The sequence below is a fragment of the Leucoraja erinacea genome, chromosome 17 (genome assembly GCF_028641065.1).
Source record: "Leucoraja erinacea ecotype New England chromosome 17, Leri_hhj_1, whole genome shotgun sequence".
In the NCBI taxonomy this organism is placed as follows: Eukaryota; Metazoa; Chordata; class Chondrichthyes; order Rajiformes; family Rajidae; genus Leucoraja; species Leucoraja erinaceus.
This window is the reverse complement of record NC_073393.1, coordinates 36956522-36972137: the sequence shown is the minus strand read 5'-3', so window position 1 is coordinate 36972137 and position 15616 is coordinate 36956522. Positions and strand designations below refer to the sequence as shown.

The 15616-nt window shown below is 37.5% G+C and overlaps 1 protein-coding gene across 3 annotated transcripts in view; it reads left to right on the top strand.

Moving 5' to 3' along the window:
* Window positions 1–15616, top strand: part of dhx38 (DEAH (Asp-Glu-Ala-His) box polypeptide 38) — a 90532-nt gene that overhangs the window by 66179 nt on the left and 8737 nt on the right. For all 3 annotated transcript variants that reach the window (XM_055648959.1, XM_055648961.1, XM_055648960.1), the window contains exon 26: window positions 4243–4364. In XM_055648959.1, the coding sequence (XP_055504934.1) occupies window positions 4243–4364 (122 nt within the window). The remainder of the gene's footprint in view (window positions 1–4242; window positions 4365–15616) is intronic.

The window sequence follows — 15616 nt, the reverse complement described above, 5'->3', positions numbered from 1 at the left end:
ATGACAGAAAGCAGATTTGTGTTGATGATTTTAGATGGAGGGAGGTGTTTCTCAAGTGTTGGGATTAGCATCATTGTCATTGATGCTGTCATTGTCACAGATATTGATAGCTTGGTTTGAGTATGCAACGTGTCAATTTAAAATTTCCCATTAATGACATACAGATAGTTTTGCTTTGACAGGATAGTCGCATTCCTCAGAAATCTTGCATTATAGAAAATTATGTTTTAAAATACAATTGTGTCATGGGGAAAGGGTGGTTAGGGGATTGAGAGCATTAGACTCGCAATTACATTTTTTCCCCCAAAGGATTTTCAAAATTAAAGGTCTTTTTAACAGGAAGAAGTTTAGTTTTGTTACTGCGAGCTGAGAAAATTAAAGGTGGTTTGTTACATTGTTTCATTGCACAAGTGTCAACAGAAGCGATTGCTTGTTAATTTCAATGTCCATCTGAGGTTAAGCTAGCAGTCTGTATTCTTGGGAGACAAGGGTAGGCGATTACTGCTGGGTGGTTACATGGAATGTTTTTTTTCCTCATGGGACTTTTTTTCCACGACCACTTTCTTTCTGCTTGTCTATTCCAATGTTACTTTTAAATGCTTCTCCAGTTTTCGATCAGATTTGTGTTATAAGCAATTTGGCCCATGCAATGCAAATATTGTTCCCGAATTCATCAAATGCATTACATCCAATTTGTGTAGTGAAACATGTTATAGCCGAACTACTTGCACGCAGAAATGTGGCAAAAAATGAGGACAGTGATTGTCTGTCAATCCTCTCCTCGTGAAATGTATAGATGTTTAGCAAGAAGTTCATGATTTGAAATTCCTGATCATGGCATGTGGGTCCTTTTTGTGAGATTTTCTTGAATCTCATTTCATGTAATCACTTTTTTTGTTAATCCTTCTATATCAATAGCAATAATGGGATATAAACATAGATTCATATTTATACTTTCTAAATGGAATAAAAGATAACATGTTAAATGATAATTGTTCTGGCAAGGCTTCTGGCCACTAGGTGGTGATGTGGTGAAGCTGTAATTACAGACCATTAGAGTTTTTGGTGCATTTTCTGCCTCGTTTGGAGTTGGTTCCTTTTTCTGTTTTATTTTCTTGTCCAATTTTTAACATTTTGTTTTGGATTTGATGTTTTTATTTCTGTGTTCCTGGATTGCCTACACTGCATTTGCGTCATTTAATTTTCTTTCCATTCTTCCTCCACCACGCCCCAAATTTACACCAACTCTCATTAAAGTAATGACTTAATGTTAGAATTCTCATTATTTTCAAGCCTATCAACCCTGAAATATCTGAATTCTGAATTCCTTTCATTAAGGCCTATTGTTCTTTCTGCAATGTAATTGTTCCATCACTGGCCTTCAGCTACCATGCCCTAATCCCTTGAATTCTGTTGAGGCACTCATTTAAACATGTCAATTTATGTTATGTGACCCATGTCACTTTTTGTTTGATGATGCCGCCTGTGAAGCATCTTGAGGTAATTTGAAGACCTCGCTTGGAGCTGCTGATTTTCCATTTGCCTTGCTGCCCCACAACCTAGCATGTTGCTTGTACTCTATTCACAGAATCTGTTGCAATACCTGACCCTTAATTTTTCATTTTTTATTGTTTTCCAAGGCTAATTATCCTGTTGCGTCCATATAATAGTATGCAACCTTCATGCATTCTGCGAGCAGAATTAGGCCATTTGGCCCATCTAGTATACGCTGCCATTCAATCATACCTGATCTATCTTTCTCTCTCAACCACATTCTCCTGCTTTCTCCCCATAGCCCCTGATACCCACACTAATCAAGAATCTGTCAATCTTTGCCTTAAATATCCATTGATGGCCTCCACAACTAGCTGTGGCAATGAAATCCACAGATTCACCACCTTCTGACTAAAGAAATTGCTCCTTAGCTCCATTCTAAAGGTACATCCATTTATTCTGAGGCTATGGCCTCTGGTCCTAGACTCTCCCACTAGTGGAAACATCCTCTCCACATTCACTTTATCCAGGACTCTCACTATTCGGTAAGTTTCAGTGAGGTCCCCCCACATCCTTCTAAATTCCAATGAGTACAAGCCCAGTGTCTTCAAACACTCATCATATGTTAACCCAATTATTCCTGGGATAATTCTTGTAAACCTCCTCTGGGCCCTCTCCAACACCAGAACATCCTTCCTCAGATATGGGGCTGATAGTGCTCACAATACTCCAAATGCGGCCTGACCAGTGCCTTCTGAAGCCTCAGCATTACATCCCTATTTTGGTATTCTAGCCCTCTTGAAATAAATTTGCCTTCCTTACTACCTTCATTCCTCGCAGCCTACCTCCATCATCTTTCCAATCCCTTCTCTTCTTGGAGTGAGCTACCTGCCACATATCAGTATACTGGTGGGGTACCCCCACCCCCACTTCTGTGTGGAAAATTTTGCATTCTTCTTTAAATTCTAAATGTGTGGTTCTTTTTTCCACTGGCTTGCCAGCAATCTGGTACAGTTGCTTTCAACAAATCATCCTTCAGTCTTGCCTTCATTTTTTGAAATGGAAAGGATGTTGTTCCACATACCCCCACCCCCACTCTCTGTGTGGAACATTTTGCTCCTCATGTCTTCTTTAAATCCATGTTCCTCTTACCTTAAAGCTATGCCCTTGAGTTTTAGATTCCCATACACTGGGGAAAAAGACTTAACATTTACCTTAACTATGCCTCCTGTGATACTTCTTGATTTAAAGCAAATTTACAAAATGCATACAATTACAATCTAACATAAAACAGTGCTAGTAATATTCAGCAAGTTGGGTTACATCTCTAGAAAGCGTATCAGAATATTTCTGACCCTGGATCAGAACTATTTTTACAATTCTAATGATGAATCTTTAATCTGAAGTGTTAACTCTATCCTATCTGCTGTCAGACCGGCCCAGCATTTCTAGGGCTATTTCGGGTATCATGAGAATATATCCTCTGGTTAGGTGCTCGTGATTTCAAAATCCCATGATCATGAAATTCTTTGTCACATATGGCTGTGGAGGCCAAGTCAATGTATATTTTTAAGGTGGAGATTGACAGATTCATGATTCGTAAGGGTGTCAGGGTTATGGGGCGAAGGCAAGAGAATGGAGTTGAGAGGGAAAGTTAGATCAGCCATGTTTAAATGGCTGAGGAGACTTGATGGGCCGAATGCCCTAATTCTGCTCCTGGAACTTATGAACTCATTAAACTGGTGGGTTACTTGGGACTGAATGCTGAAGAAATGTCTTAACCCAAAAGTGGTGAATCTTGAGAAGTTTTCACTCAAAAGGGTGTTGAGTCAAAGTCATTGATTGTAATCCAAGCAGAGATCCATAATATCTTGGGTAGACACAACATGCTGTAGTAACTCAGTGGGACAGGCAGCATCTCTGGAGAGAAGGAATGGGAGACGTTTCGGGGCGAGACCCTTCTTCAGACTCTTCTTGTTATGAGCAGAATCCAGTGATTGAAGAAGGTGTAAGAAACTGGTGTTGAAGTAAAGATCATCTATCTTATTTAAAGTTGACACAGGCTTAATTAAACTAATACCCGACTGCTGTTCCTATTTCTTATGTACATACAAATGTTCACATAATGACTCTCAGTGAAGAATATTTGAAAAGAAGCCCCGATTCATGAATGTAGGTTCCATCTTTGTTCACCACTACCAAGCAGGAGCAGAAACCAGAGATGGACACACAATGCTGGAGTAATTCAGCAAGTCCAGCAACTCCAGCAACAAATGGATAAGTGACATTTTGGGTCAGGACACTTCTTCAGACTTTTAGGAGCGAAACTAGCATAGGATGTGGGTTGCAAACATGAAGATATAAAGATTGACACCAAGTCAAAGAAGCTTTTTTAACCAATACTTTCATCATCGTTTGGAACTAAGCAAAATATATACCCTTTAATAATGTATTTGAATCTTTAATAGTAAACATTTACCCCCTCTGAACCAATATATCAGAGAGAGAATTTGTTAAAATAAAATTGGGGAAATCAGAAAACTATGCAACATTGATTAATTACATCTCTAACCTAAATTCAGAAAAATTATAATCTTGTCCCTGTCATGCTGAACAAGTTGTGCTGTAGTTCGCAAAGTATTGAAGTGGGAGAGACAATGTTTCACTTCTAGAGATCAGCATTAGACTGCCCACGTTTGTACTTTAAAATGATCCTTAAATTCTTATATTTTATGATAAATAAAAAAGGAAAATCGCCGGCGAGCCAAAGAGGAATTGTCGTCCATGGAGGAAGAAATGGCCATGGCGCAGGAACAGCTTCGGGCACGGAAGGAAGAACAGGAAAAAAAGAATATTTTGAATAGTGTGAGGTATGGATCATTTAGTATTTTCCCCTAAAGTATTCTGTTGATGTTGCTTAATAGTTTTGTTATCATTTAAAAAAATATTGAATATGACCCATAAGCTTAAAAGAGCAAGCTATCAATGGACACTTCATTATTGCCTCAATTACAAATGAATTTGCCTATTAATGACTTGACAGCTTTGCCATTAGTTTGCACACATTATTTTCCCCATGATCTGTTTATCAATTCAACAACATTTGGTATTTAAAATAATCTTAACAGGCAATCAAAATGTGTTCAATGGTTTCATTTTCAAATAGAGAATTGGGAATCAGATGTGAAATCTTTAAGATTTAAAAAATATATATGTTCATACAGATATGTCATTTCGGGTAATCCCCTTCCACTCTAAAAGTTAACATAAAATTGCCGTGTAACTTTGTTAAAATGTTCAGAATAGCTTGGGAAGATAAATAGCTGATTGAGTATTTATATGCAGGCTTCAGAATTTGAACTGAAAATTCTCAGACAATGAAGATTTGCAGTAGATCTTTTTGCATTGATGTCGAGTACAATGCAGCTTCTTTGATTTTTGATTTTTTTCCCTTTGATTTGATTGTTTTGATTTGAAAACATTTTTCTGATCTGTTGCTATCTTTTCCATGTGCAATCTCCAGAGGGCGCCACAGTTTCATTGCTATGTATCTAATTTTCAGAATCCCTCGCAATTGTTGGGATAAACTTTATGGAACACATTTTTGTATTTGTGCTGAAAAATAAAACGATTGAATGTGCCTCTAAATACAAGGTATATTTAAAAACGTGGATTTAAATAGGTTCTTTAATATTTAAAACATTTTTCAAAGTACTTTGTAACGGTAGGCATTTGCGTGCAGATGTCATTGTACCTATTTGGTACAGAACAGGATCCCTAAAAATTATGTGTGATTTGACTTTGTTGGAGATATTTTTGTGGAATATGTAGAGTATTGGCTTTAATGTTGGGAGAAAATATTTTAAGTAGATTTCATTGGACCTTTCATTTGAACATTCAGGACTTAAGTTTAACATCACTGTAGGATTGCAACTCTCTCTTTGTATTGCAGTTTATAAAGGTAACTAGAAATTTGATGAGGATCTCCATACTGGATATCCTTGATGCAATATTTCACTTTCAACTAAGCCAGCATTTTTTTTAACTTTTTGCAATTATAAATAGAATGGTCACCCTGAAGCATGAAACATGTTTTAATGACCTGTTAACTCTAGATTTCTATATGTAGATTTATGTTTGCAATTCTGAGCTGATTTTCTTTGAATATTTTACTTTGATTTTACCATCGGTCTATTCGTATGGAAAAGTCCAAAAACAGTGGATAAATGTGAGGTTATCCACTTTGGAGGCAAGAAGGGTGTCGGGTTCGGAAAAGGGGAAGTACAACGAGACCTGGGTGTCCTAGTACAACAGTCACTGAAGTAAGCATACAGGTGCAACAGGCAGTGAAGAAAGCTAAGTTGGTCTTCATAATGAGAGGAGTTGAGTATAGGAGCAAAGAGGCCCTTCTGCAGTTGTACAGGGCCCTTGTGTGACCACACCTGGAGTATTGTGTGCTGTTTTGGTCTCCTAATTTGAAGAAGGACATTCTTGCTTTGAGGGAGTGCATCGTAGGTTCACAAGGTTAATTCCCAGGATGGCAGGACTGTCATATGATGGAAGAATGGAGCGACTGGGCTTGTATTCACTGGAATTTAGAAGGATGAGAGGCAGAGCTGCCAAGTAATACGGATGATTGTTTTTGTGGGCGTTGGTCTGCCGTGGTGCTTGGGTCTCTCTGTCTCTCATTCTTTGTCGCTCTCGCTCTCCCTCCCTCTCTCCCCTCTCTCTCCCCTCCATCCCTCGCTCTCTCTCCCTCCCTCTATGGCGCGCTCTCTCTCCCGCTCCCCATCTCGTCTCTCTCGCTCTCGCTCTCGCTCCCTCTCTCGCCTCGGCATTCCCGGAATCATTTGCCGTTTTGCGGGGATGGCAGCATCTGCGGTTCCTTCCTGTTTGGGGGGGGGAGCCCAGGCCCGGGGCGGCTCCTGGTCCTTTCCCTCCGCGGTTTGGCTCTGGAGTTGAAGGTGGACACGGGGGGGGTGGGGGTGGCTCAGCGGGACGGGCGGCGACTCTGGGGAGAGGGAGTGGGTGGCGTTGTGGGTCGAGACCCTTCTTCAGACAATCACAAGTACTCTCACCGACGAGAGTTCATTTCAGTCTGAAGAAGGATCTCGACCCGAAACGTCACCCATTCCTTCTCTCCAGAAATGCTGCCTATCCCGCTAAGTTACTCCAGCTTTGTCTATCTTCAATTTCAGTTAAATAAAAAAATACAGAGTGCTGGAGGAACTCAGCGGGCTAGGCGGCATCTGTGGTGGGAATGGATTAGGAGTTGTTTTGGGCCAGGGTTCTTCTCAATAGGAAGGAACTGCAAATCATGCATGATATTCTTCCGATTTAAATCGGAATTCAGATTTTTGTTTTTGTTTTCCTGTTTGTCAATTTTATTGTGCCCGATTATTTGGCGGCCAATCAACCGCTGTCTCTAAGGGGGTTGTGTCCAATCACCGACTAGCTTCCCTTAAAATTCCTGTCCAATCAGCCGCTGCCTCCAATCACATAATGCGCTGGTCACTCGGCGGCCAATCAAACGCAGTCTCCAAAGGGCGTTGTGACCAATCACCGACCAGCTTCCCTTACTGAAGCAGACGATGGCTGCAGCCAACACAGAGAGAGAGAGAGAGAGAGAGAGAGAGACAGAGAGATGCAAGAAAGCAGCTATGACATATAATACACAATAAACTGTATTGCAAATACACAATAAACAAGTTATGCATGCTTGTACATGGGTAAAACCGCACATTAAAAATAAAATTTCAGCAAAATGGTACCGGGTAAAAATACTGATTTCCTCAGCAAAATACTGGTTTTCAGGTACTAGAATACTGAAATGCTCTGACAAAACTTGGCAGCTCTGGAGAGGGGATCTTATAGAAACATCAAATTATTAAGGGATTGGACGCGCTAGATGAGGGAAACATGTTCCCGATGTTGTGGGAGTCCAGAACCAGGGGCCACTGTTTAAGAGTAAGGGGTAGGCTATTTAGAACTGAGAAGAGAAAAAACTTTTACACCCAGAGAGTTGTGAATTTGTGGAATTCTCTGCTTCAGAAGGCAGTGGAGGCCGATTCACTGGATGCATGCCTGAAATCTAGTATAGTGAATGCTGCAATAACATTCCTTTCAACTGAAAATAGTTTCGAGCTACCGGTCCAGGTGATAGTGTGGCACACCTCATGCTCCGCTTGTAGCTTATCACCCAATGATACACCCACCCTGGTGCACACTCATTTCTCCCGTCCCCATTCCCATCCCCCACCTATCTCTTCCTCCTATATCTCCCCCTCTGGCTCTACATTTCACTCCCCTTTTCTCCTTATCTGATGCCCTTTAATCTCCTTTTCACCTCCTGCCTTTGTCCACCCATCTGCCAATCAAACCCACCTCACCTGCATCCAACAATCACTTGCCAGACTTTGCCCTGCCCACACCTCTTTTCCATCTTCCTCTCCCTACTGCAACCAAGCTGAAGGAGGATCCAGACATGAAATATTGCCAATTCATGCCCTCCCGAGATGTTGCCTGATATGCTGAGTTACTCGAGCACTTTGGTTTTATTTTTAAAGCTATTTTTACTTATTTTCCATTAGTTTAATATTTTTCATGATTTTGATAACTATATGTTTAAAATTTTAATTAGTTCATTTTCACCTATTTTTCAAAATGTTTGTGAATATCATGGATAGTTAAAAACAAATGTTACAATGTACTCAACAGCTTTGATAGAAGCTAAGTGTTGTCCCCAGCTTGGCCTCTGTCTGACCGACACAGCCATTTTGGATGTGTACCTGTGTGACTGTATTGACTATGGCCCGGTCATTACCATCCAATGTTATGGCATAGTGGGTAGCCAGAATGGGGCTCTTCCTTTGACTCAGTTCAGTGTAGGGTCAAGAACCACAAGCAATAATCTTGCTTGGCAGACCAGGATCCACTTCAATATACTATTTATGGCACTACTCTACCAAGATGATGTACCCTAATGCAAATAAGTGAATTGGCAATGGCAAAGGTAGCTTCTAGCAGAGGTATGGATGAGATTGCATTTAAATTGTTATTCTAACTTAAATGTGAGTTGAACTGTCACATCAAGGGATGGAAAACAAAAAAATGGAAATGGGGAAAAAGAGAAATGGAAGATGGTGAATGTCCATGTTTTAAAGGAGTTTTAAAAAACTGTAATACTTGTGAAAGCAAGGATTATAGTAGGAGAGTTTCCAATTTTAAAAATCTCTTTCTCTGACTACTTCCAATTAAAGAGTTCAAATTCATGCCAGTGATGATTCATAATTTATTTTTATAAAAATCAACTAGAAAATTTGAAAGTTTAATTTAATCTTTTTGGATAACTTGATAGAAATGTACAAAATGACATTTCAATGGGAAATTTATTTCACGTGCTTTTTTACTACTTAACATACTACATCAATAATAAAACAGAATATGCTGGAATCAGCAGTCAGGCAGCATCTATGAAAGGAAAAACAGAGTTAGGATTTACAAAACAATCAAAGTAGAAAAGTACTAGAACTAGAAAAGTAACTAGTTGGTTTAAAGTTGTAGAGATGGTGGAGGAAAGATGGTTGTGACTAAGGAAATATCTCTGGGAAAAAAACAAACAAATTCAGAGTTCAGTAAAGATTGCAGTTAGCGAGTGAGAACATAAAAGATCAAAAATGTTATGAAATGTAGTACAATCAGATGTGTCTGGCAGGTCAACTTGTACTAATGAAGAGTGTAAATCTGTGCCAACATGACAATACAGGTACAGAGAAAGTGAGTTAGCTGTAGAACTGGGTACAGTCCCGGAGGAGCAAAGGGTCCAGACAGAAGATAAGGTGCCTTTTCTCAACTTTCTGTTGGATCTTGATTCAATAATTCAGAACGGAAGTCTGATGGAGAATTAAAGTGGCAGACATCAGGAAGCTCAGGGTCGCTCCACAGGCTGTGTGCAGGTACTCGGCAAAGCGGTCATATAATCTGTTTGTTTTCTCAAGTTGAGGAAACCACATTGTGAATACTAAATGCAGTGCACTGGATTGGAAGAAGTGCAGGTGAATCGCCTCTTCATCTGGAAGGATTGTTTGGGTTGACTGGATTGTTTCCTTTACAGTTTATCTCCATGACAACAGTGGCCTGGTTTTATCAGAGTTAGTTCCTTTGTCCGCTCTCCAACTTAAAACCAACTTATTTTTTTCCCTAGTTATAGAAATTTTCAACCTAAATGTTTCGCTTTAAATCAATGATGCCAATTTGCTGTGTTTTCTCTGCATTGTCTGTTTTTAATTTGGATCCCCATCGTTTGCAGTTGTTTTTAATTATCAAGAATAATATTTACTTCCATAAAAAAAATGAGGAAGATAATAAGAGTGGTATCCTAAATGCTGCTCTTCTTTCGGCAGTCATGGGCTAGGAATTCACAAGAATCAGTGAGGATGTTACTTTTTAACGAGGCGTTGAGCACGTCCTTGAGTTTTTTTCCATCTGATAATTTTAATATGGTGCTGAGCAGGCAGACATTTTTCCCTGACAGGTTGTTACTGTAGATTAGGTCTACGTGCATTCCACAACTGAAATGGTAACGGTAGAACTTTCAAACAGCTTTCTCTTTACTCTGGAATGGAAAGACTAAAACCGAAAAATGAATGTGAAATATATTCGTCAAAGTAAGATGGTCTACTTTCAAAAACCTTCTGCAAATAACTGAAAACGTATAACTATTAAAAGTTTGATAGTGTGCGTGTGTGCGTGCGTGGAGATTTCCACATATTGGCGTAAAGTTTTATGCCGTTAAGTCAAAAATCATCGTACTTCAACATTTCGAGCTTTATTTCTTGAGTTACTTATGAAAATGTTAAACAATTGCAATGCAGGTACAGAGAAAGTAAGTTAGCTGTAGAATTGGATACAGTCCAAGAGGAGCAAAGGGTCCCCATTTGTATTAATTTAAAACTAGGGAAGGAAATTAAACTCCCTTTTGTTTGGGTATATTGTAATACACCTTTTTGAAGGACTGAACATAGAATTAGTTAATCATTCTGAGAGTGTTTACTGCTGTTTTAGATGCATCCACTAAAATCATGCGAGTAATCTGGAATGTGCTCTTGGGGGGGGATAGAGGCACATAATCCTGTTCAGTACTTTGCTCAAACATAGCATATAGAATGAATAAGTCTGTGTTTTACTGATTAGTGATGAACTAGGAAGATAATTAAAAATATAGAGAATTAGGATAAACTCCAAATCTAATATATTGAATTTTGTTGGTGTTTGAAAAAATCCATGCAGTTGAAAGTAAAGTTGCAATGAGCAACTTATTGGTTTATCATGCAGCATTTTATTTTTAAAATGTGCAAGGAGACGATCACTTTCTCTTTCACATAATTGCAGTACATTATTTTCATGTAAGAGATGATCTTTCACCGAAATGTCATGAATAAGATTTTCTATTTATTTTGTTGGAGTGAATTATACTTTCAGTTTTGGTACATCCTTTTAATAACTCTAGTATGCAGTACATGACTTGCCACTCATTAAATGATGTGTGCATAAATACATTTTTCTCTTCATGTCTGAATAAATATCCATCAGGATTATATTGAACTTGCCATTTATTCAGAAAACATTGCAAATAGTTTGTTATATTTTTGGGCCCATAGCACAATTTTCTATTGGCAGAGAAACATTGCTATTGACTCGCCTATCTTTTTACTCTCATTTCTGGTCGAGAAGTACCACATCTTCTGCCTTGTAACGGTACATCTGCTGTACTGAGATTTTATTTTGTGAACTTAACATATTACTAACCAAATTGAGGTCGTATGACCCTTTCGTGTGACCCTTAATCTGTGCAGAATTTGTGCCTGAATTCAGCACAACAGCCTTTCAATTCTTTTGACAAGAGTGGCTTCCATTGATATGGAATTAAATTACATTTTTAACAAGCATTGAATCGAGACTTAAGTGACATTAATCTATCATTAATTTTCCTTTGTGCTTGAAGCATAAAGTTAGTTTTGCACATTATGCCTTTATTAGGTAATGTGTGTGTGAACTGGTTGTGACCTTAATATAAGCAACTAAATATGTGGATTTGTATAACGTTTTTGATTAAAAAGACAGATCAATACTAGGAATTCGCTGTGCAGACTAATTAATCAAATAATTTAACTATTTTTATAACTATCTCAAGCCAAAATATTTCAGACATTTCAGTACTGACAGTAATGTTGATTGGAATTTCTTCATTTGGAGGATTATAATTAAAAATGTATGTCTTCAGTTGTTTCCCAATGATGCCACATTCTAATGCAAATAATGTAATTGCCAGTGGAGCAGATTCCATTTCCACCATGCAAAGCGGCAATCGTCTGATTAGTTTAAATTATGCAGTCTTTAATATGAATATAACAAAGAAAATAATTATTTAATTGTTGCTGAGTATCAGCACTGTCAAAATTTACATTGTAAAGGCATTTTATAAATTTCAAAAAAACCCCGAATCAAACTGAATATACTTGTATAAACTAATATCTCTTTGGAATTTCTGGTCTTGTTGCCGATGTTGCCAAAAAATAATTGCTATAGGTTTTCCAGTAGATTTATGAATAACTTGTTGTATTTACTATAACATTGTCCTATCATTAGAATCCAACTGAATTTTTTTTTGTTGTGACTTAAGACTTAAATGAAATGTGTTAGTACAGTGGAAGTAACCTTTCAATGGGCTTCGGTGCAAAATTGCTTTCACAATTCTTACAAAAATCATGACTATTATCCAATTGTAGGATTATGAATCCCCACATCCTTGAGAGGGAAGAGAAAAACTATTCTTCATGACGATTTCAGCAGTGTAGTATAGTATGCGTGAAGTACATGGGTAATTACTTTTTTTTAATGGATTCATTATTTGCCCAGGCATAGAAATCATCCTTTTTCCCACCCTCCTCTTAAACTACCATCACCATCCCGTTATCACAATGGACCTGCATTTTTGTAGTTCTTAGCAATAGTCTTATTGAGAAGAACTGGCAGTTAAATCAATATTTACAAATTCAAAATTGATTGTTGTCTTGTACGTTTCACTATCTTAATGGTTGGTTCTTTCAAAATAACAGCTTAATGTTACACTTATATGGATTAACTGTGAGAGCGAGAGTGGTGTACCCGTGTAGGAAAGACCAAAGAAAATGTCTGAAGAAAATGCATTTAGTATCAAGAATATTATGAGACAAAGTTTGAAACTACTCAGGCATCCAAATTATATTATTTAAAATATCCAAATGATATAATTCACCTTGGTGCATGTACGGATACACAAACTGAGCTGGTTTACACTGATTATACGTGGGCCTCCTAGATTGTGTCTGTGCTAGCCATGCATTCAGTTTTGCAACCCTACAGCTTCTAATGTATTGTTTGCGGTGCATGGTGTATGGTGCAGTGCAGGTTTACAAGGTGCTGTGGGCTAGAAATTGTAATTGCCAAGTAGATCAAATAAATTAGTTGTGAACTATTAAAACTCAAGGGAAGTTAGGCCCTGCCTCTTGCAGAAGGTCTTTTCACGGTTTCCAAATATCTTTGATAGTTGGATGTTAGAAAATGAATACAAATACCTTTATTAAAAAACAAAAATTACAAATGATACATTTCTTTATCAGCACACAACATTTCTCTTTAATTAGGGATATGAATATGTACTGAAATAAATACATTTAAACCTTGCCTTTTTAAAATGAAGGGTGGCGTTCTGATTCAACTGGCATAAACCCAAGGGGACAAAAACCAATGTAACTGTTCCCTTGGCTCTGTAATTCATGGAACATGATGGCCACACCTCCAGTGTATTCCTGTTTTCTTCATTGCACTGCTAGGGTACAGAATATGTTGTCACTTGCTCAGCAGCGAGCCAGTGGCTTCACTACTCTGCTAAGCATCATAGCATTCCAGACTATTATTAAAGCCTTTATTCTGACTGTCAGAATAGAATCTTGTTCAGGCCATTTTTAAATTAAGAAATCAAAAGCACTCTTAATATTCAATTTTGCCTGTAATTTTAATTTACTATTGTTTCGCATTTAAAATAATCAGAACATAGAAATGCAGACTTACGATTCCCAGCAAGGGTTGACGTAGCCATCTGTTTGCTTGCTGTACTTTCTTATAATTAGGCTCATGTTTTCATGTTTATTGCAATGAACAAAGCAATAGTATTGAAATACTTTAATAAAGCTGTGGAACTGAGATGCATTGGTCTACCTGCCAGCCAGGAGCATTTGTGCCTTTTTCAGTTCTCTGCGTGATAGTTACTATACTGCTTCCTACCAAAACATCTGCCGTGTGAGATACCTTCTTGGGATAATATAGTGAAAATCTAATTGGGTAAAAATTTATAAAAAATAGATTTAGCTTTGAAGTAAATATATTAATCTTCTGATTCAGACATTCATTTTAAGCACATCTTTCTGCACATCACAGTTATAACCCTTATGAAAAAGGATTATTCAAAATGTACATAAAATATAATTAATTATGCATGCAGAGTTAATGTTTGAAGTATGGTTTGACACAATTTAATGTAAATATTTTAAATATTCATCCCTATACAGTTGCTTTAACGTCAGCCTTTAAGAATAGTAATTATATTTTGTCATTCTTGAGACTAAGCTGCTGTTAATTTATTAACCAAAAAACATTAGGGATTTGTGAGGATTTTTCATGTAATATTGTGGCTGTCTAGTGTTGTCAGGCAGCCATCAGTAGTTGCACTTCTAAATATAACCGAGAGTGTTCGCAGCAGACTTTGATTTAAGAAATTGAATAGAAACAATATCTAGCATGAAAATTGCTGGGGGATCTGTCTAGCTTTTTCTAGGAGAACATAATTGTTCTGGTGACTTTCATCTTAGTTTTGGTAGAGTCTCTCCTCCCCTCTTTTTCCCCTTCTCTCAAGTGAATGAAATAATAGCCTGCCATTTCTGGGAAAGAGAGATAGGAAAATATTCTCTGTTCCTATAGTTGTCCAATATTGAATATAAAACACTACCGTCCCTTTTTGAACAGTTCTTTGAAGAAGGTCACCAATAGGTGTCACTGATGCAATACCAAATTACGATGTATTAAAAATGTGCAATCAATGTATGCCTAATGTGTTTTGTGGATTTGCTGATAAATTTATACATTTATCAAAGATGTTCAGTTAACCAGATATCATGCAAATATGAGTACATCATTGATATTTTGTAATTTCACCTGTGTGCATGAAAGGAAGGATTATATTCCTTTCAAGCTATCAGTGCTGCTAAAATGGAATATTGAGCAAAATGCATTACAGAATACTGTGCAAGTGATGACAATGTGATTTTTAATCATTGTAAATTGTCAGGCAAATTATTCTAATTCAACAGTTAATAAGTCAACAGTATGGAAATAGATAAGAAATCAGTTCTAGATTTCCGCTCTTCCTTCACTTAGGAGTAATTCAGACAATATTGAATTGGCTGATAATTTGAAAGATATCCAGGGCTTTCTTGTTCAAGGTATTTTAAAAAGGAGATGGTACTGCAAGGTTAGATGTTGTTCCTTTTATGAATGTTAACTGTTTTTTAACGGGAACAAAATAAAGCTTTCTTTCTGGTGATATATTTTTCATGGAGTTTAATTTTTATTTGGCTCTATTTAGACTGTATTCTTGTTTTTTTTTATGTTTCCTGTTTTATTCTCTCTTTATTCAATATTCAGCAATCAGTTTATGGGAATAAATGAATGTTGCTAGTGATCATATGCATTAAATATGCACCTTGCTATCACAGACAGTGTATATCCTGCTTGATTATTCGTCTGAAGAAGGGTCTCGACCCAAAACGTCACCCATTCCTTCTCTCCAGAGATGCTGCCTGTCCCGCTGAGTTATTCCAGCATTTTGTGTCTATCTTTGATTTTACACCCTTGTGAATATTAATAGAAATAATAATCAAACCTAAAGTTTATTGAAACTATAACTTGGTGAGTTTCAGTTTAATTTACTGTTACGTGTACCAAGATACAGTGAAAAGCTTTTGTTGTGTGCTAACCAGTCAGCGGAAAGACAATACATGATTCCTATCAAGCCATTCGCAGTTAG